Source organism: Rhizoctonia solani, chromosome 16 (assembly GCF_016906535.1).
Source record: "Rhizoctonia solani chromosome 16, complete sequence".
NCBI lineage: Eukaryota > Fungi > Basidiomycota > Agaricomycetes > Cantharellales > Ceratobasidiaceae > Rhizoctonia > Rhizoctonia solani.
The window spans coordinates 171,211-191,650 of NC_057385.1; the positions used below are offsets into that span (position 1 = coordinate 171,211).

The window sequence follows — 20,440 nt, forward strand, 5'->3', positions numbered from 1 at the left end:
CTAACCTCAGTGACATTTTTGACAACAAATCAGGGTCCAGCGCAGCTTAAGCGCCAAGCCAGCCTGGCAGCCAGGGGGGATCCAACATGGACACAAAGCATTATATTAGTGTATATAATGTACACAGCAGTCAAATAAAGAGAAAAGCTGATATTAAGGAAGCCTATAAGTTAGTATAAATATACATTACTCAGTAAATAATAGTGTTAAGCACAATGCAAGACAAAAAGAGAGGAAAACGAAATGAAGTAGCTCTATCTCAGCCAATACCTTGCCGATTTGAACGCTCTTATGCTCATTCGGATGCAGGAGACGATGCGAAAAACATTTATTAAGACCCCTAAGCGTAACAACTGCAGGAGAAAGCTACTACATGTTGGTTGCAAATTCAGGTACACTTGATTAGTCATTGCATTACTGTGTTATAATTAAACAGTTCTTGGGTCTTTTGCACCCAGGGGCACAGTCCATAAATACTCAGGTATACCTTTGTGGAGAGAAAGAACAAAGCCAATTACAGCAGAAGCTGATCAAAACTGCAACTATTTTATAACCCCCAAATAAGATCAAGAAGGACAGTGGGTGACTACATCAGTGGGAAGGGTTTCCCCATGTAGAAAGGTGTCTCTACATAGAGCTATCTAGAACTAGGTAGAACTAGGTATATGCAGGATCTCCCTATGTGAGCAAGATGATTTTTGAGTAAGGTTTTGTTTATTGAACTTTTTTATCCACCATATACAGAAAGCACCCATGTTGTATGCCAACTGTAAGGTTGGGTACACGCTGGTGGGCAGGCGCTTAAGGCCATACTAGACACTGCAAGATCTAATCTAAGGCTATACTACTGTACTCTAAGTTGCGTAAGGCAATGGCTAACTAACTACTGGCAAGGCAAAGGGGCCTTAGGCCTGGGAGGTGTGGTAGGTCTATTAAGTGGGGTGAGTTGTGTTACTACTGAGGTCCAGCTACTTAGCTGGCTTCTGAGACCTGTCTTGGATGTGAGACAAGGTAAAATCAACTTGGGGTCTCCAAGCAATTTTCCTGCTGTTTATATAGACAAAAGGGAACTATCTACATGATCTGTGTCTGTGTGAAAAGAAGAGTATGTATGAAATGGGAAGTGTGCTGTGGGCTGCGCAGAAGTGTGGATTTCTCCTAAACACCCTTGGCACAGCATCTTGGCATGGCATCTTGGCATAATAAGTGCCAAGATCATGTGATTGAAAAACAAAGGATAAAGAGTCCATAAAAAATACTAAAAATAGTAGAAAAATCCAGAGGTTCCAATGGTATAATTTGTGAGAGTGTAACAACCCAATTTCCAATTTGACCAACTTCCTAATCTTGCCACCCAAATGTAATCCCTTGCTCACTCAGCAGACTAAATAATATAAAATACCCTTAAGTGGGATGTGACCATGCTTCAGAGGGGGAAAGGCACCTAAACAGGGAATTAGGGGGACTTAGAGGTTGCAGAAGTGACAAAGTCATGTGACCTACCATGTGACCCCTTCCACATAGCTCTACATAGAGTCTACATGAAATGCTTATATGCTCTATATAAGAGGGGTGTCTATGTCGTACACCGCTGTAAGGTGGGTACACGCTGATGGGAGCGGGCGCTCAAGGCCGTACTACTACACTGGCTTATGTAAGTCAACTATCTAAGGCTATACTAATAGCGCTTAAGGCGCTCTACTTCTATCTACTGGTGACAATGGGGCCTGAGGCCTGGAGGTGTGGTAGGTTAAGTAAGGGGGTGAGTGCTACTGTTACTACTAGGGGCCGGCTACTTAGCTGGCTGGCTACCTTCTCTAATGTGTAAGAGGCAAGGTAAAATTGACTTGGTGTTTCCAAGCGATTTTCCTGCTGTATATATAGACAAGGCGCACTATCTACATGGTCTGTGCGCGTGGGAGAAAGAAGTATAGAGGACAAATGAGAAGCGTGCTGCGGGCTGCGCAGAAGCATGGATTTCTCCTTAAGCGCCCTTGGCACGGCAACTCGGCGCGGCATCTCGGCAAAATAAGCGCCAAGGTCACGTGATTGAAAAACAAGAGATATAATGTTCGTAAAAAATAGTAAAAATAACAGAAAAATCGTCCGATTCTGATGGTATAGCTAAGGAGGTTATAACATTGCCCCCCCCTTAAAGGCTCTTGGCAGAGTCACAAGCCTTTTTCAGTTGTGACTTGTTGAAGCGTTGAATCTCCTCTTGACTGTTTTCCAGGAGTTCTTCTGGTTCCCAGGAGTTGTCTTCCGGACCATATCCCTTCCATTTTATTAGGTAAAACCATTTTCCCCATTGTCGCTTGGAGTCAATGATTTGTTTGACTTTGTACTCCTCTTCCCCTTCTATGGTTTCAGGAGGGGGTCTTTCTGGAAAGGGCTGACTGGGGGATTTGTGTACTTTGGACAGCAACCCTACATAGAACACATTGTGGATTTTCAGGGTGTCTGGGAGTCTCAGGCGGTAGGCGTGGCTTGATACTTTTTCTGTGACTTTGAACGGACCTAGTTGCTTGGGATCCAGCTTGTTAGAGTTTGTCCTAAGTACCACGTTTTTTCCATCAAGCCATACTTTCTTGCCCACGGAGTATTCTGGTATTATCCCTTTTGGTCTTGCCATGCGTTCCTTGGTCATTCTGAGTGCTGACTCTGCCTCCTGCCATTCCTGGGCCAGGGTATTGGCTACAAGGTCTGCTTCTGGTACGTTGGCCGGTACGGTTGATGGGTTCATTATGGGATTCCTTCCATAAACCAGTTCAAAGGGGGTTTTTCCGGTTGCAGCGTGTTTTGCATTGTTGTACGCATACTCCGCAAGTGGCAACCATTTTGCCCAATCCGAGTGATCTGCTGCTACGTAAGATCTTAGGTAGAACTCGATGAACTGGTTGACGCGCTTGGTTTGTCCGTCTGATTCTGGGTGATAAGCCAAGGAGAAGGATGGTTGGATCCCCAGCCTTTGGTACAGGGCTCTGAGGAATTTCCCAGTAAACGTTGTCCCTTGGTCTGATATGGTTCTAACAGGGAGTCCGTGGAGTTTCCAAATATGGGTGACAAAGAGATTAGCCAATCCTTTAGCTGACACCTTTTTTGAGGTTGGAATGAAGTGGCCAAATTTGGAAAATGAATCTATGACCACCAGTATTGCATCATATCCTTCTGACTTGGGGAAGCCTGTGATAAAGTCGTATGAGATGGTATGGAATGGAAAGGGGGGAACTTCTAAGGGTTTCAAGGCTATGACTGGGTTGTGAGCGCGGCGATTGGCTTGGCAGGTGGGGCAACATTCTACCCATTCCTTGGCTGATGACTTCATGCCTGGCCACCAGTAGTTTTGGCTGAGGAGTTCCAATGTTCTCTGTTGCCCTGGGTGACCCGCCAGCGGGGAGTCATGGAATTCCTTAAGTAACCAACCCTTTAGAGGTTCTGAGTCCAGCACTACCAATTTTCCGCAATACCATAGGAGGTCTTCCTCCCAGTCATAATCCCAATAGGCCTTCCGGATGGAGGGAGGCGCATTATCCGCATCTTCTGTCAGGAATTGGATGATCTGGTCCAGGGAAGGGTCTTCCCTTAGCTTGGAACGTATTTCTGTGACGATATCAAGTTCCTCTTCCGATGTGTTTGCAAATACTTCTTCTGGGAGCATGACTTCTGGTTCTTTTGGCTCATCTGTGTAGTCCAATCTTCTGGATAGGGCATCTGGTTTCCCTGACTGTTTTCCTGGGCAATAATGGATCTTGAAATTAAAATTGCTCAGGAAGATGCGCCAACAAGCGTGTCTGCAATTGAAGGTTTGTGCCTGCATCCAGTATTCCAGATTCCAATGATCAGTGAACACCTGAATGGGTCTACCCGTTGCTTCTAAGAAGATCCGCCATTCCTCCAGTGCTTTGATGATTGCCAATAATTCCTTATTGTGTGTGTCATAATTAGCTTTGGCGCCAGAGAAGGACTTGGACATGTATGCAACTGGATGAAGCCAATTGTCTAGGCCTTGTTGACTGAGTATAGCTCCCATTGCTACCCCTGATGCGTCTGTTTCAAGGTAATAGGGTAGATCCGGGTTGGAATGGACAAGAACCGGTGATTGGATGACAAGAAGTTTCAGTTCCTGGAATGCTGCTTCCTCTTGGTTACCCCATGACCAAGGGGTTTCCTTTTTTGTGAGATTATGCAGAGGGCGCGCAACAGAGCTGAAGTTGGGGATGAACCGGCGGAGGTAATTGACAAACCCTAGGAAGGCCTGGACCTGTTTAACCGTCTTGGGCTGCGGCCATGACGTAACTGCCTCAATCTTTTTCTGGTCCATGGAGAAGCCGGCAGGTGATATGACAATACCCAAGTAATCTACCGTATTGACGTGAAAGTGGCACTTAGACAGCTTGCAGAACAGTTGGTTCTTCATTAGTCAAGACAGAACCTCCGTGACATGAGCTGGGTGGTCTTCTGGTTTTTCAGAGAAGATAAGGATGTTGTCCAGATAGATAACCACGGTTACGTTGATCAGGTCCCTGAATAGATTGTTCATGAAATGCTGGAAGGCGGCTGGGGCGTTAGTGAGGCCAAAAGGCATGACCAGATACTCAAACAGCCCGTATTTAGTCCTGAACGCTGTCTTCCATTCATCCCCTTCCTTAATCCTGACATTATTGTAACCCCAGCGTAAGTCAAGTTTTGTAAATATTTTGGCATATCTTAACTTTGCCATGAGGTCATCCTGTCTTGGGAGCGGGTATACGTTTCTGTGGGTTACGTCATTGAGTTTCCGGTAATCCACAACCAGCCTAAGAGATCCATCTGCCTTTTTGACAAACATGACCGGGGCGCCTGTTGAGGAAGTACTAGGGCGGATCTTGCCTGTGGCTAACTCTTCATTGATGTGTTGCTTGAGCGCCTTGGATTCTGCATCAGTCATGCCATATATGGGGCCAGGGGTCAGTTTGGCATCCGGAATAAGGTCTATAGAGATGTCGTACTCCCTATGTGGAGGGAGGACCTTAAATTCTTCCTTGCCAAAGACTTTAGCAAACTCATGGTACTGAGGGGGAAGGTCTGCCAAAAGATCTGAGTCCGCTTCTTCCTTGGAGGCAATCTGAATTTGTTTGGGGAATGTGACTAGTCCCTGTTGCCAATCAATCAGAGGAGCTTCTGCCGTTAACCATGTCATGCCTAGGATTGCCGGGGTGTTGCCGATGGGGCAAACAAGAAATGGGATAGTGTGGGGGTGGCCATTGGCCGAGACCGCAAGTTGAACCTGGTGCCAGATGCAACCAGTCTGGGAAATAGTACCATCTAACATTCTCACAACTCGTGGATTTTCGAGTTGGGTTTTTGGGATTTTATATTTTTCCACAATTGAGGGGGAGATGAAGTTCAATGTGGCTCCTGAGTCAATGAGGGTTTTCAGAGGGTCTGCCGGGTAGTTGTTCATGTGCAAATTGATGTGGAGAAGGGGTTTTTTATTTGAATCCAAGGCCACAGATACAAACTCAATACAAGATACATCATGAACATCTATTTTAGGGCTCAAGGGTTTGGCAGCTTTCCTTGGCCCTATTCTTTTCCCGGCTCCTCTTCTGCTACTTTAGCCACTTCCTTGATCGTGGCCTTCCATCCGTTGGGGCATTGTTTGATACCGTGCCCTTTTTGGCCGCACTTGACACACAGGCCCGACGCGCGGCAACGGTCCCTTTCTTCTGGTGTAACATAGTTAGGGTCTTTGGATAGGCGGACCCTTGTTGTTGTGGTGGAGGTAGATGTGGTCGCAGAGACCAGGGATTTGGTAGGGGCTTTCTTGGGTTGGTTCTCCTTGTTTTCCCAACGAATGTTGTCAATTTTGATTGAGGCAGCAAATATAGCCTCAAGATCATTGTCCGGGATATTGTCTTTAGTGGACAGGAGTTCTTTCACCTTCCAGTGAAGACCGCGCGTAAACTGGGCAATGTACGCCTCAGTATTCCAATCAAGTTCTGCCATAAGATTGCGGAACTTGGTGACGTACTCAGACGTGGTGGTTGTCTGAGTGAGCGCTGCAATCTTCCTGGCCGCGGCCCTTTTGGCATCTGGGTTGGCAAATGCTTCTTTGAATTTGGCAGTTAAAGCCGGGATGGTGGTAGGAGGGTTACCCTTGCCCTTGATGATGGTCCCTATGATAGGGAGAGCCCAGTCGGCAGCCTTATCAGTCATGTGGTAAAGAATCCACACGACCATTTGTTCTTCTTCATTGAATTGGTCTCAATGAAGCGCGACCCACAGTAGCATGCGGTCTAGCCACTGGGTTGCCTTCTTTCCCCTAGAGTCTCCTTTGTAAGGGTCAGGGAGCTCCATTTTGGGTTGTTTTACGCTGGACCCTGCGTTGAATGGGGTAAGGGAGCTGAGGCTCCGTTTAGGCGTGTCGCAAGGCTCTTTTTTGGGGGCTTGCCTGGGTTCTTCCTCCTCTTCTGAATCAAAGCCCGTTCCTCTTGATGGGCGGAAAGGGGCCTTGAGTCCAGGCCTAACCGTTCCTGGAGTGTGCGCTTCTCCCCTGTATGAGTGGGGGGAGTGACAGGCCCAGCCAATGGGCCAGGCTGAGCTTGGGTTCCTTGGTCCTTGTCGCCAAGTAGGTCGGCGGTCTCCTTGCATATGGCCTTAAGCTCAGTGAGCTGCTGGCCTTGTGATCTGATTTGGTCCTGGAGGGACCCAACTGTGGCTGTGAGGGCTGTGACAGCCTCGAGGAGAGTGGCAATGGACGGCTCCGGTTCCATCCTTGGCAAGTCTCGCGAAGTGGGAGATGTGCTGCGAGAGGGCGGTTGGGAGTGGGTTGGAATGGAACGACGGGAGGAACGGCTAGAGGGACGGGAGTATGGGTGTGGGACGCCAGAGCGTGTGGAGGGAATATTGGAAACGGCGTGGGGGGATTGGTGCCTATATCAGGACTTATGGGCGGTTTTTGTGTAGTATGTGGGCGCTAAACCTTTGCGTCAAGCACCTAGCGTTGGATAGTCCCTACAACAAATCAACAGATCTGGCAATTGTGATATGAGCGGGTTTTCTACAAGCGGGTGTTTCAGCTGACTAAGGTCGCTAACTACTGTGTTCCGGCAAAACACGTGGTATGCAGGGGATTAGAGTCCTTCTGCCTTATAGCAATTTGGTACTACGTGAGGGTGGGGGGTTTTTGATTATTCTACCCCGCAAAGTGGCCCTGATCACGTGATTTCCCTTGTGCTAGTACAGGGGATCTTCTCCTTGTTGAACAGGCCTACAACAAGTCAATTTTACAATGTCATACACCACTGTAAGGTGGGTACACGCTGATGGGAGCGGGCGCTTAAGGCCGTACTACTACACTGGCTTATGTAAGTCAACTATCTAAGGCTATACTAATAGCGCTTAAGGCGCTCTACTTCTATCTACTGGTGACAATGGGGCCTGAGGCCTGGAGGTGTGGTAGGTTAAGTAAGGGGGTGTGTCCTAGACGTCTATAAGGACGTTGAGGAGGAGGGCGCTTGCGGCCGGGTGTGTCTAAGTAAAAACCGCTTAAGGCGGTGACAAGCTACCCTACGACAACGACCAGCTATACTACAATGTCCAAGGCCGTATGGGCAATGGCAAACTGTGTAAGTACAAGGTAGAAGCCGCTTAAGGCGGTGTAGACTAAGTAACTAAGTGGGGTTGCTGGGCTGTAAGGCCCTCGTATAGTTGTGGGATGCAACAAGAGGTAATCAACCTGGGTGTTACCATGGTTGGTTGGCCTCCTTATATATTCTTCAGACAAGCTATTTACAAATACATTATATGCAATACCGTATCAAATAAGAACCCCGCTCCACAGTTGGCCTTACTCATGCATACGTGTCACTGACATGTCATAATGATGTCATCAGGTGGAGGTGGCTACGTGTGCTGAGATAAGCGCGGATGGGGACGTGGCTTGGCGCTTAGCGTATGATATAAGCGCCGATGTCACGTGATTGAAAATGTTCTCTGATTGCCTTTGTTTAAATTCGAGAAATTGGGAATAAATTCCCTGGTATCGATTGTGTCTACGACACTGCCCCCCTTTAAGGGCCTTGGCAGCGCCAAGGGCCTTCTTTTTCATCTCTTTTTCGTAATTTTCTAAAATTTTTTCGGCGTTTTTTAAGTTTTCTCAAGGTTCCCATGTGAATGCGCATTGTTGGGGGTAGTTCAAGCCGGTAAGCGCGGTTGGAGATTTTCTCAGTAACCTTGAACAGGCCCAAACGTTGTTCTGTTAGTTTGGGGCTTAAGGTTTTGAGGTTGACATTCTTGGCGTTGAGCCAAGCTTCTTCTCCGATTTTGAATTCCGTCGGGCTTCCGCTTTCTCCGGCTGTCATCCGTTGCTTGGCTTGCCAGAGGGCCGATTCTACTTCCTTCCATTGCGCTTCCATTGTTTGGGCAAGTTCATCTGCTTCTGGGACATCTGTGGGTACGTTGGATGGGGTTAAGGTGGGTTCCCATCCGTATAAGGCCTTGAAAGGAGTTTTTCCAGTACTACTGTGCACGGCGTTGTTGTATGCAAATTCCGCCATTGGCAGCCACTTAGTCCAGTCCCGTTGGTTAACCCCCAAGTAGGCCCTTAGGAAGTGTTTGATGGAAGGGTTGACTTGCTCCGTTTGTCCATTGCTCTGGGGGTGGTACGCTGAGGAGAAATGGGGGTCAATTCCTAGGCGTTTGTATAGTGCCTTCAGAAACTTATTGTTGAACACCCTTCCCCTGTCTGAGACCGTTTTTTCAGGCATGCCGTGCCATTTCCACACGTGTTCCAGGAATAATTCTGCTAGTTCGGGGGCTTTGAGCTTTTTGGAACATTTGACAAAAATCCCATACTTTGTGAAGCTGTCCACTATGACTAAGATGGAGTTGTTGCTTCCGTCCTTAGGCAGGTCTACTATCATGTCGTATGATATGTGTTGCCAGGGTCTAACAGGAAGTTTGAGCGGCTGAGGTGGGATAGAGGCGTACTTAGGCTTTCTGATCCGTTGACATGTTTCACAAGAGTCCACATGCCAATATGTGTCCGCACGGATACTGGGCCAGTAGTAATTCCTTGACACCAATTCTAGGGTACGCTATCTTCCCGGATGTCCTGCCAAGGGGCTGTCGTGGAAGATGTGGAGTAGGTCCGTCCTTAATGTTCCAACGTCAGGGACCACGATTCGTCCTTGGTAGAATAGTAATCCAGCCTCCATCTTGTAATCTTTGAATGCGCGTTTGATGGAGGGGGGTGCTTTGGACTTGTTCTGTAAGAATTGCAGGATTTCCTCCAGGGACTCATCTTGATCTAGGGACGCTTTGATCTGGCGTTGTAGCTCTTTTTCCGGCGTGACCAGGGCGGTGTTTGCAAATACGGGGTCTGGGAGCATGGTTTGGGCTGCAGGAGGGATATTGGCATGGTCTGATTGGCGTGAGAGGGCGTCTGGTTTCCCTGATTGCTTTCCAGGGCAATAGACGATCTGGAAGTTATAACCGGCAAGGAGTAGATGCCATTGTGCGTGTCGTCAATTGAAGGTTCTGGACTCCTTCCAGTATTCCAGGTTGCGATGATCCGTGAAAACCGTGATTGGGTGTTTTGTCCCCTCCAGGAATATACGCCAATACTCAAATGACCGGATGATTGCAAGGAGTTCCTTGTCATGGGTGTCATAGTTCTGTTTGGCACCTTTGAACAATTCCGACAGGAACCCCAAGGGGTGTAGTCTTCCGTCTTCTTGCTGTTGGCTGAGTATTGATCCCAGAGCTGCACCTGATGCATCCATTTCCAGGAAATAGGGTTTGGTAGGATCCGCGTGGCAAAGTACTGGGGCGTTGGTGATAGCGTCCTTCAGGCCCTGGAAGGCTTCCTGTTCCCTGGTATCCCACTTCCATGGCGTATCCTTTCTTACCAGATTGTGCAATGGTCTAGCCATGTGGCTGAAGTTGGCAACAAATCGGCAGAGAAAATTGGCAAAACCCAGGAACAATTGGACTTCTTTGACCTTTGTGGGAACTGGCCATTCTTGTACTGCCTGGATCTTGAGCTTATCCAGACTAAAACCCTTGTCCGAGACAATGATCCCCAGGTATTCCACAGAGGTGACGTGGAACGTGCATTTGGACGCTTTACAGAAGAGCTGGTTATCCATCAACCGCTTCAGAACCTCATGGACGTGTCTTGTGTGAGTTGCGTCATCTTTTGAGTAAATTAAGATGTCATCTAGGTAGATGATGACGCATACATCCAGTAGATCCTTGAACAACTCGTTCATGAAGTGTTGGAAAGCTGCAGGTGCATTTGTCAGGCCAAAGGTCATGACCAGGGACTCGTATAAACCATATTTGGTATGGAAGGCAGTTTTCCATTTGTCACCTTCTTTCACCCGGACATTGTTGTATCCCCACCTTAGATCTAGCTTAGTAAAGATCTTGGCGCCGCGGAGCTGGGCCATGAGATCATCTGGGCAAGGCAACGGATAGACGTTCTTTTTTGTCCGGTTATTGAGGCGACAATAGTCAACTACAAGACAACGGGAGCCATCCTTTTTTGGGACAAACATGACCGGGGAGCTGATAGGTGATTTGCTGGGACAGATCTTCCCAGCTTTGAGTTCATCCTTAAGCCAGTCCTTGAGGGTGGCGGACTTGGCATCAGTCATACTGTAAAGGGGGGAGTTGAGGGGTCCTTCCTCTGTGAGCTCGATCCCAATATTGTAATGCCTATGGGGGGGAAGCTTATTGAATTCCTCCTCTCCAAATACCTTGGCGTATTGGTGATATTCAGAGGGAACTCCTTCAAGGGGTTTTTGATCAGCTTCCTCCTCCTCAGCAATGGTTGCATGTTCTGGTGGCGTATGTGGGAAGCAGAGGGTACGGGAGTTCCAATCAGTTTCAGGGTTGTGGGCTTCTAACCATTTAATTCCTAGGATGGCGGCGTGTGATCCGGTGTTGCAAATCAGGAAGGTTTCCGTCATTTGTTTACCATCAAATAGGAAGGTTAGGTGGGCCTTCTTCCAAATCTTTCCAGCCTGGGGGCTCGACCCATCGAGCATAGTTACGGTACGGGGTTGAGGGAGGTCTATTAGGGGTAGGTGGAGTAGTTCCGCGGTGTGAGGGTGAAGGAACGATGATGTAGCGCCTGAATCTATCAGGACTTCTAGTGGGTCCGCTTGTTTCTCTGGCTTAATTGAAATTGTGAAGAGTGGGGAAATTATATTGATGCTATTCAATATATTACAGATTTCAATAAGTCCAGAGTCCTTGGGGTCCTTGCGCGCGGCAGCAGGTACCCTTAGTCTTTTCCCGATTTGGGTCCAGACTCTTCGCCAATTTTGGCGGCTTCCTTCTTGACACCTTCCTCCTTGGGTGTGGCTTTCCAGCCAGTGCGGCATTCCACAAATTTATGGCCCGCCTTACCGCATTTGATGCAGAGGCCTTCAGCCCTGCGGCGGTTTTGCTCCTCCTCGGAGACAAAGTTAGGATCGCTGGACAAGCGTCCTGGTCTGGTGGCCGGTTGGCCGGTACTTGCCCCCCTATTGGGGGTAGTGGAAGAGGTTCCAGGCTTATTACCCTTAGGCGGGTGGCTGGCACGCTCCTCGCGGAGGGCGTTATTGATGACCATGGCTACGTTCTGTAGCTCAAGGAGGGTGGTGGGGCGCCGTTCTCAAGTGGCAATGAGACGGCTGACCTCCCAGTGGAGGCCACGTGCAAATTGCCCACGAAGGGCGGCGTCATTCCAGTCCAGGTCCATGGCAATGGTCCTGAACTTTGTAATGTACTCAGCACAGGTGCCTGTCTGAGTAAGGTGGGTGATTTGCCGCTCAGCGGCTCGCGTAGCGTCCGGGTTGCCAAAAGCAGCCAAGAACTCCGTCCTGAAGTCGTCGACCAATCGAATTAAGGCCCTGTGGGACCCTAGTTGGTCAAGATGGGGGTGAGCCCAGGCTCCCGCTACGTCCTTCATATTCATCAGGAGGAATGACAGGACCTCCTGATTGGTTGGGAACATCCGTTGGTTCAGACGTACCCATGCCAACATTTGCGTAAGCCATTGGCGGGCTTCGTTCCCAATTTTCCCAGTGTAGGCATCAGGGTGGTCTACCTTGACTGGGGTTGAATAAGCAGCTACAGGGGCCGCTGGTTGTGGGAGTTGGGGGGAACAGAGGCGGATAGGCAAAGGTGGAGGGGGAGTATGGACTCGCGGGGGAGCCCGGACGGGAGTTGGTTGTGCGAAGGGGAGGGGAGCTCTTGTGGGGTTGGCCCAGGCGATGAGGGGTGCGCTAGGCGTTGGAATAGTGTTGGTTTTGGGTAAGGGCCTGGGCGTGGCCTCAATTGCCGGGGGCTTCTGGTCTTCTGGTGTGTGTGGGGCTCCACCCCTAGCCTCAATGCAAGTGAGGGCTTGATTGACTGCGCCCATCCAGTCTTGGGCTTCCTTGGTTGCCTCCTTGGTTTCTTTGAGTTCCCGCTCGAGTCGGAGGATTTGGTTTTGCAATCCCAAGATGAGGGAGATTGCTTGTTCGAGGGAGATTTCCCTGTAGACCTTGGGTTCAAGGCCTGATGACTCAGCGGCGGTTGCCGGAAGAGTGGGTCCCAACTCTCCTTGATCAAGAGGGGACGCGGGACAAGCGGTGCTCCGGGAGCGGGTTGCCATCTCATGGGGGTATGAACGGCCTTGGTGGGATGCAGTGCGCTGGGAGGCGCGGGAGGAAGCGCAAGAGGGGGTGCGGGAAGTAATGATGGGCAATGTGGGGGAGATGGTGCCTGTAACAGGACTTATGGGCCGCTTTATTGTTCTGGCGCTAAGAGTCTGCGTCAACCGCCTAGCGTTGGACAGTCCCTACAACTAATCAACAGCCGTGAGCGGGCGTGATGTAGAGCAGGCTTTCTGCAAGCGGGTGGATCTGCTGATTGACTCCGCTGACAAATGGTGCGGTGACCAGTGGTATGCGGACAATCAGAACCCGTCTGCCTTATAGCAATTTGGTACTACCTGGGGCCGACGCTAGTTTGATTATTGATAGCAAAAGGCAAGCCCGATCAGGTGATTTCCCTTGTGCTAGTACAGGGGGCCTTCTTGTTTGTTGAGACTTAGTGGGTGGGTGTGCAGAACGGTTTGCAACCAACGTAAGGTCAATTACCTAGTGTCCTAGACGTCTATAAGGACGTCGAGGAGGAGGGCGCTTGCGGCCGGGTGTGTCTAAGTAAAAACCGCTTAAGGCGGTGACAAGCTACCCTACAACAACGACCAGCTATACTACGATGTCCAAGGCCGTATGGGCGATGGCAAACTGTGTAAGTACAAGGTAGAAGCTGCTTAAGGCGGTGTAGACTAAGTAACTAAGTGGGGTTGCTGGGCTGTAAGGCCCTCGTATAGTTGTGGGATGCGACAAGAGGTAATCAACCTGGGTGTTACCATGGTTGGTTGGCCTCCTTATATATTCTTCAGACAAGCTATTTACAAATACATTATATGCAATACCGTATCAAATAAGAACCCCGCTCCACAGTTGGCCTTACTCATGCATACGTGTCACTGACGTGTCATAATGATGTCATCAGGTGGAGGTGGCTACGTGTGCTGAGATAAGCGCGGATGGGGACGTGGCTTGGCGCTTAGCATATGATATAAGCGCCGATGTCACGTGATTGAAAATGTTCTCTGATTGCCTTTGTTTAAATTCGAGAAATTGGGAATAAATTCCCTGGTATTGATTGTGTCTACGACAGGGTGAGTGCTACTGTTACTACTAGGGGCCGGCTACTTAGCTGGCTGGCTACCTTCTCTAATGTGTAAGAGGCAAGGTAAAATCGACTTGGTGTTTCCAAGCAATTTTCCTGCTGTATATATAGACAAGGCGCACTATCTACATGGTCTGTGCGCGTGGGAGAAAGAAGTATAGAGGACAAATGAGAAGCGTGCTGCGGGCTGCGCAGAAGCATGGATTTCTCCTTAAGCGCCCTTGGCACGGCAACTCGGCGCGGCATCTTGGCAAAATAAGCGCCAAGGTCACGTGATTGAAAAACAAGAGATATAACGTTCGTAAAAAATAGTAAAAATAACAGAAAAATCGTCCGATTCTGATGGTATAGCTAAGGAGGTTATAACAGTCTACAAGTGTTCCAGTACTACATAGCTGATATGTAATACCATGTAGGAAGTAATTTTTGCTGATGTACATGTGGGGTCAAATCCATGATAGAGAATGTTGTAGACATGGTCTGGGACAGTATGGGTGCTGGCACTTGCAGCTGCGCAAGTACAGGAGTAAGGTAAAACTGCTTAAGGCAGCAAGGGGCAACTATACAACAATGACCATATGCTGTAAGGTGTTGGCAAATTATCTACATACAATGAAGACCCCACTTAAGGCAGCGTGGAAGCTATCTTCTTAGTGGCCAAGTGACAAGGCCTAAAGCCTGGGCAAGTAAGGTGTCAAAAAGAGGTAATCAACCCAGGGATTACCATGGTTGATTACTCTCCTTATATATTACAGAGGCTACACAATTACAAATCAAGAGTATGCAAAACTGTCATAGACACAATCGATACCAGGGAATTTATTCCCATTTTCTCGAATTTAAACGAAGACAAACAGACTACATTTTCAATCACGTGATCTTGGCGCTTATATCATACGCTAAGCGCCAAGCCACGTCCCCACCCGTGCTTATCCATCACACGTAGCCACCTCCACCTATGACGTCATCATGACACGTCAGTGACACGTATGCATGAGTAAGGCCGGCTGCGGAGCGGGGTTCTTATTGGTTATGGTATTGCATATGGTTGTATTTGTAATTAGATAGTTCTGTAATATATAAGGAGGCCAACCAACCATGGTAACACCCAGGTTGATTACCTCTTGTTGCTCCACCACACTGTACAAGGGCCTTACAGCCCAGTAAGCACTTAATCACACGCCTTAAGCATTGCTCTTGCCGTACATACATAGCTCACCGCCGCCTTATAGTGTGTGGACATTGTAGTTAGTTAGTTTGTTGTTGTAGGGTACCTCACCGCCACCTTAAGCGGTTTACTGTATTAGTCACACGGCCACAAGCGCCCGCACCCTCAACGTCCTTACAGACATCTAGGACAAAAACCTAATCCAGTAAAAGCCTGCTCCATCAGCAGCCTTACTCATGTATACATGTTGCCAGTGATGTCATAGGTGGAGGTGGCTATGCAGGTTTAGTAAGCAGAGGAGGGGATGTGGCTTGGTGGTTAGCATGTGATATAAGTGCTGAGATCATGTAATTGAAAATGTTGTCTGTTCTACTTGGTTTGAAATTGAGAAGATTGGAATAAATTCTGGGTATATGCATGTGTCCACAACAACTATCCTAGACATTGTTTGGGACTGCACAGGGACTGGCACTTACAACCTGTGTAACTACAAGTAACAACCAAGATAATTATACTATGCCATTGAAGAGGCATCATGCTACTTAATGGGATTCCAGTGTATGCCTGTAGGTGTTGACAAGAGGTAATTTACCTGGGGACAAGCATGGTTGACCACCCTCCTTATATACTTGGAGTTACAAGCAGTCATTGGGAAAAACATTACATAACTCAAGTGATTTTTTCAATTGACTTTTGTAACACTAGCTACATTTATAAGTCAGTACTATTGACAATAGAAAATCAAATGCTGTATCAAACAAGAACCCTGCTTCATCAGCACCCCTACTTATGAGTTTGTGTCAGTCATGTGATTGAGGCAGAGATGGTGCTACTGCTTAGTAATGTGGCTGAGGTGTTAGGTATATGGGTTAAGCACTAAGGCACTGTGTTCCTCCAAGGTCTAAATTATCTGCACCTTCTGGGTTCACACTCAGGTCACAAAATTGAAAATGTTGTTTGTTGGACTTTGCTTAAAAGGAAGAAAATGTACTAAAATCACTTCTCCTGTTCTGTGTCTACAACAAGATCCCATGCTCTGCAAAAGCCAAGGGTGTAATAAAATAGGGGGGAAAGATCATGGTGTCATGGCATAAAGTGATCCCTCATGAAACCATGACACTAGGGTCATTTGGTCTCATGACACCATGATCTTTCCCCTCTATTTCATTACACCTAATTATTGCTAATGACACTTTTAGTTTTTGTTAAATGTTTTTGTATGGCTGTAAATATGTACCTGCTACATGGGGGTGTTGTGTATAAGACTGCTTTAGGGGATTCATTACCTTAACTGAGCATTCCTTCTTTGTTTTTGACCTTATGTTTTACTTTTTGTCTTATCCCCCTTTTTGCTTTTGTCTTCCCTTTTTTCCTTTCTTTTTTATTATCCCTGCATTTTGTCATGCCTATCTCATTTATCAAAACCAATTTAATTTTATACAATATCAAGAGTCATAAATTAGTGTGCCTTGAAAGTTTATTGAGTTGTTGTTGAATCCCGGAGGTATGACGGGTCAGTAAGGCTTGTAAGTCTTAACTTATGAGCTTGAATTTCTTAGAATTCTGAATTTGGCAGGTTAAATTATGGAGCCAATTCTTACGGCCCAGGAGCTTGTGTTGACATTGCTAGGTCTTCAATAAAATGACATTTTTATTCAACAGTATAATTGAGTAACTAACAAATGAATACCAGAACAATCCTTTAGGCACCGTCCTTACTCACTTGTAGAGATTGTCTTCACTCTCATCCTCTTCATTCTCTTCTCTTGGGTTCTCAAGTTTGCCTTGTGGTGGATCAAGACCGCCCTCCAATTCATCTTGGAGTGCAAGTCCCAGTTCTTCAAGAGTTTCTCCAGCAAGCGCCTTTTTAAGTCTCTCCTGGGCGGCAGTTAGATCCAGGCAAGCTTTCTTGATATCCAGAGATTGAGCAGGGCTACTTGTGTGAGTCGTAGGCCATTGCTTTTGCTTGTTAGCTTGAGTTGAAGCTTGGGTCTGAATCGGCTTGTTGTCAGAAATCACCAACCTCCTCCAATGCCACTCAGGATGATCCGCAAGAATCTGAGGCTCAATCATCCAGTCCCAAAGAAGGTATTGATTGCATGTGTTTGCTGGCGGGATTCCTTCCCAGGGAGATCCAGGCGCTTGAGGTTGAAATCCATGAACAGGAGGCTCTGGGTCAGCCACTGCATCAACAAGTTCCTTCAGATTTTTGAACTGGAAATTTGTATTGTGATTGGTGAGTAGAACTAACTTTCAGCATAATAAATACTCACTTGTTTGCTCATGAATGACCATCCATGAGTGATATATCGACCAGTCTTGCGCTTGGTTCCGTCTTGTAGAATTTCGTACTTGCTCTCATCGTCCGATTGAGCACCGGGCGTTAAGAAGGTTTGTAACTCCATAGTGGAGTATGGTATAACCATCTTGCTGAGCTTCCGAGCTCGTGCTTTCAGCTTCTATCAGTTTAGTGAGTATTATGCATACATCCTTCATTTAGGAGGAAGATCTCACCGCTTCGGCTCTGGACCGATAGTAAGCAGTCTTCCTCTTCCTCCGGGCCGGCACCTGCGCCATTTCACCAGTATTCCCGCTCTCTTCAGGTTGATTGTCTGTGGGTGGGACATCACCTTGGCTGCGCTCTTTCAGGTATTGTTTGTATTTCTCGGCCTCGTATTTATACTTCATTTGGCATTGCTCCTGGATTGTTGCATCGGTTGCCTTTGCAATAATATTGGTCGCCGCTGGAACTTGCTCTGCGCCCCAATTACGAACAAACTTACAGTATTCCTTGAAGCCTTCAACGTTGATAGGGTCATCGGGTGGTTTGGTAAAATCGAACCAAAGGAACGGGCGGCGTTTGTCTCCAACGCCTTCTCCAGGCCAACCAGGGTCATTCCGGGTGAGTCCATGAGGATACAGTATAAGCTCTGGCTTCAGTTCCTTAATCGCCCCAAACAGGTGCAATAACACCTTCGTGCAAACAGTCTAAGGATAGGTGAGCGCTAAACTGGAACTATAATCTATTTTACTCACTTTCATTGGTTGGCAATCTCGAAGTTGAAGCTGAAGTTGTTCTGAATTCATCTTGGTATCTGCGTGCGTACTCCCCAATGGTAATAGCGTATTTCCTCCGTTCCCGTTGGTTTCATCTGATGGATTTTCTCCATCCACAACAGACTTCAGAAACGTGTTTGGGTTGTTAGACTGTAACGCCAGAGACAAAACTTGGGCTTTTAGTTCATCAACACCATGATTGGACACTAGGACTTGTAGCAGCCTTGTCGCTCGGGATTTGAATTCTAGTAAGCTTTGTACTGTATCTCCAAGCGTGCTTAGCTGAGCTTCTAAGTGTACAACCTTAGAGCAAAGTTGCCTATTTGCTGCGTAGGCTTCTTCGAGATCTTGAACCAAGCTCTCAAGAAGTGTATACTTGGTTTGTAACTCTTGAATATTGTCAGCCGTGGCCCGCCGTGCTGCTGCATGAGGCAACGGATTTGTGGTTCCGGCACTTGGCATTAATGATGACCGATTGATATGTAGTAAATAATAGTAGTTATAGCGTTGTATTATACAGCGAGAAACAAAGAGCGTTGATTTGTTGATGTAGTTAGGAATGCAATGCACAAATAGGGGAAATGAATAGGAGCGCAAGCTCCTGGTAGAACGGTCACGTGCCATGCATGTAATCTTCCTGTAATGTTGCTTTACACTGTATGATTACCACACATCACGGAGCCATTTGTGATCCAAGGGTAGCCTATTGGTAATCGTCCTGTAACCTGAGGTAACTGGCACATTACCACCCGCCTGTAATCTTGCGCCCCCCTTGTGGGGACCCTCCTATGACCCTCCGGGGGCCTGTTAGGTTCCGTTGGCTGGCGTGGCGGTGTAGGATGGCTTGCTGACAAAGTGTCAGCATGGACCCAGATCCTCAGCCGGTAACCGCTGAGGGCCTACAGATCCGTGCCCCTTGCTGGTTCGCTGCTCCGAACCGGCAAGGTATATTCACATACTTGTAAAGCCAGTTAGCGGATTTTTTAAATGAGTGTAAGAGGCTATACCCACCAGGCAATAGCGCTGCTTGGTACTACGGTGGGTTGGTTGTGTATTGGGGGGAGGGAGGGGCGCGGATCCGTAGGTGTTGGCGCTAAGCGCCAAGGTGCTGTGGATCCGTACCCCTTGTCAATACAAACACTTGGTACAACCAGACACCCATTGTACTTGCGCACAAGATACTTGCGCGCAGGATGCTTGCGCGCAGGATGAATTTGAATACAATTATACATGTCAAATAAATACAGTGTTTATGCAATACTCTAGGTGCTGATACGCAGCGTTGTACAAAGCTGTTGAATGGGGGGCGTGGATCCGTAGGTGTATGACTGCTTGCTGACAAAGTGTCAGCATGGGCCCAGATCCTCAGCCGGTAGGCGCTGAGGGCCTACGGATCCGTGCCCCTTGCTGGTTTGCTGCTCCAAACCGGCTAGGTATGTCCACGTACTTGTAAGACCAGTTAGCAGGTTGTTGAAACGAGTGTAAGACGCTGTACCCACCAGGCAACATTGCTGCTTGGTACTACGGTGGGTTGGTTGTGTATCGGAGGGAGGGAGGGGCACGGATCCATAGGTGTAGGATCGCTTGCTGACAAAGTGTCAGCATGGGCCCAGATCCTCAGCCGGTAAGCGCTGAGGGCCTACGGATCTGTACCCCTTGCTGGTTTGCTGCTCTGAACCGGCAAGATATATTCACATACTTGTAAAGCCAGTTAGCGGATTTTTTAAATGAGTGTAAGAGGCTGTACCCACCAGGCAACGGCGCTGCTTGGTACTACGGTGGGTTAGTTGTGTATCGGGGGGAGGGAGGGGTACGGATCCATAGGTGTAGGATTGCTTGCTGACACTTTGTCAGCATGGGCCCAGATCCTCAGCCGGTAGGCGCTGAGGGCCTACGGATCCGTGCCCCTTGCTGGTTTGCTGCTCCAAACCGGCTAGGTATGTCCACGTACTTGTAAGACCAGTTAGCAGGTTGTTGAAACGAGTGTAAGACGCTGTACCCACCAGGCAACATTGCTGCTTGGTACTACGGTGAGTTAGTTGTGTATTGGGCGGGGGGGGGACGGATCCGTAGGTGTCGGCGCTAAGCGCCAAGGTGCTGTGGATCTGTAGCCCCCTGTCAATACAAACACGCTGTGCAACCGGACACCCATTGTACTTGTGCGCAGGGTACTTGCGCACAAGATGAGTTTGAATACATATATATATGTCAAATAAATACAGTGCTTCTGCAATGCTCTAGGTGCTGATACGCAGTGTTGCACCCAGTTGTTGAGTGGGGGGTGTGGATCCGTAGGTGTAGGATTGCTTGCTGACAAAGTGTCAGCATGGACCCAGATCCCCAGCCAGTAAGCACTGAGGGCCTATGGATCCATGGGCATTGGTGGTAAGCGCCAAGAGGCTACGGATCTGTAGCCCCGCCAACCCAAGCACATAGTACAGTGGAATGTTGATAAATCAGTCTCAGGGCCAATAATATATATTTACAAATGTTTCA

The 20,440-nt window shown here is 48.0% G+C and overlaps 6 protein-coding genes across 6 annotated transcripts; all 6 read right to left on the reverse strand.

The window, feature by feature from the left end:
• Window positions 1-2,152: 2,152 nt before the first annotated feature.
• On the reverse strand, window positions 2,153-4,321 carry RhiXN_01285 (Retrotransposable element Tf2 protein; the record flags this gene model as incomplete). The annotated part of the gene is made up of 1 exon (XM_043321104.1): window positions 2,153-4,321. The coding sequence occupies one exon, from the start codon at window positions 4,319-4,321 to the stop codon at window positions 2,153-2,155; it is 2,169 nt and encodes a 722-aa protein (XP_043186927.1).
• Window positions 4,322-4,420: 99 nt separating this feature from the next.
• Window positions 4,421-5,443, reverse strand: RhiXN_01286 (Retrotransposable element Tf2 protein; the record flags this gene model as incomplete). The annotated part of the gene is made up of 1 exon (XM_043321105.1): window positions 4,421-5,443. The coding sequence occupies one exon, from the start codon at window positions 5,441-5,443 to the stop codon at window positions 4,421-4,423; it is 1,023 nt and encodes a 340-aa protein (XP_043186928.1).
• A 122-nt stretch (window positions 5,444-5,565) lies between these two features.
• RhiXN_01287 (Retrotransposon-derived protein PEG10) lies at window positions 5,566-6,198 on the reverse strand (the record flags this gene model as incomplete). The annotated part of the gene is made up of 1 exon (XM_043321106.1): window positions 5,566-6,198. The coding sequence occupies one exon, from the start codon at window positions 6,196-6,198 to the stop codon at window positions 5,566-5,568; it is 633 nt and encodes a 210-aa protein (XP_043186929.1).
• Window positions 6,199-6,246: 48 nt separating this feature from the next.
• On the reverse strand, window positions 6,247-6,755 carry RhiXN_01288 (uncharacterized protein; the record flags this gene model as incomplete). The annotated part of the gene is made up of 2 exons (XM_043321107.1): window positions 6,247-6,472; window positions 6,511-6,755. 2 exons carry the CDS (start codon window positions 6,753-6,755, stop codon window positions 6,247-6,249), a joined length of 471 nt encoding a protein of 156 aa, XP_043186930.1.
• Window positions 6,756-8,054: 1,299 nt separating this feature from the next.
• RhiXN_01289 (Retrotransposable element Tf2 protein) lies at window positions 8,055-9,374 on the reverse strand (the record flags this gene model as incomplete). Its single annotated transcript, XM_043321108.1, has 2 exons — window positions 8,055-9,080; window positions 9,153-9,374. 2 exons carry the CDS (start codon window positions 9,372-9,374, stop codon window positions 8,055-8,057), a joined length of 1,248 nt encoding a protein of 415 aa, XP_043186931.1.
• Window positions 9,375-9,509: 135 nt separating this feature from the next.
• On the reverse strand, window positions 9,510-18,406 carry RhiXN_01290 (Retrotransposable element Tf2 protein; the record flags this gene model as incomplete). Its single annotated transcript, XM_043321109.1, has 7 exons — window positions 9,510-11,280; window positions 11,304-11,614; window positions 11,672-12,800; window positions 16,611-17,101; window positions 17,161-17,346; window positions 17,402-17,875; window positions 17,924-18,406. 7 exons carry the CDS (start codon window positions 18,404-18,406, stop codon window positions 9,510-9,512), a joined length of 4,845 nt encoding a protein of 1,614 aa, XP_043186932.1.
• Window positions 18,407-20,440: the final 2,034 nt, after the last annotated feature.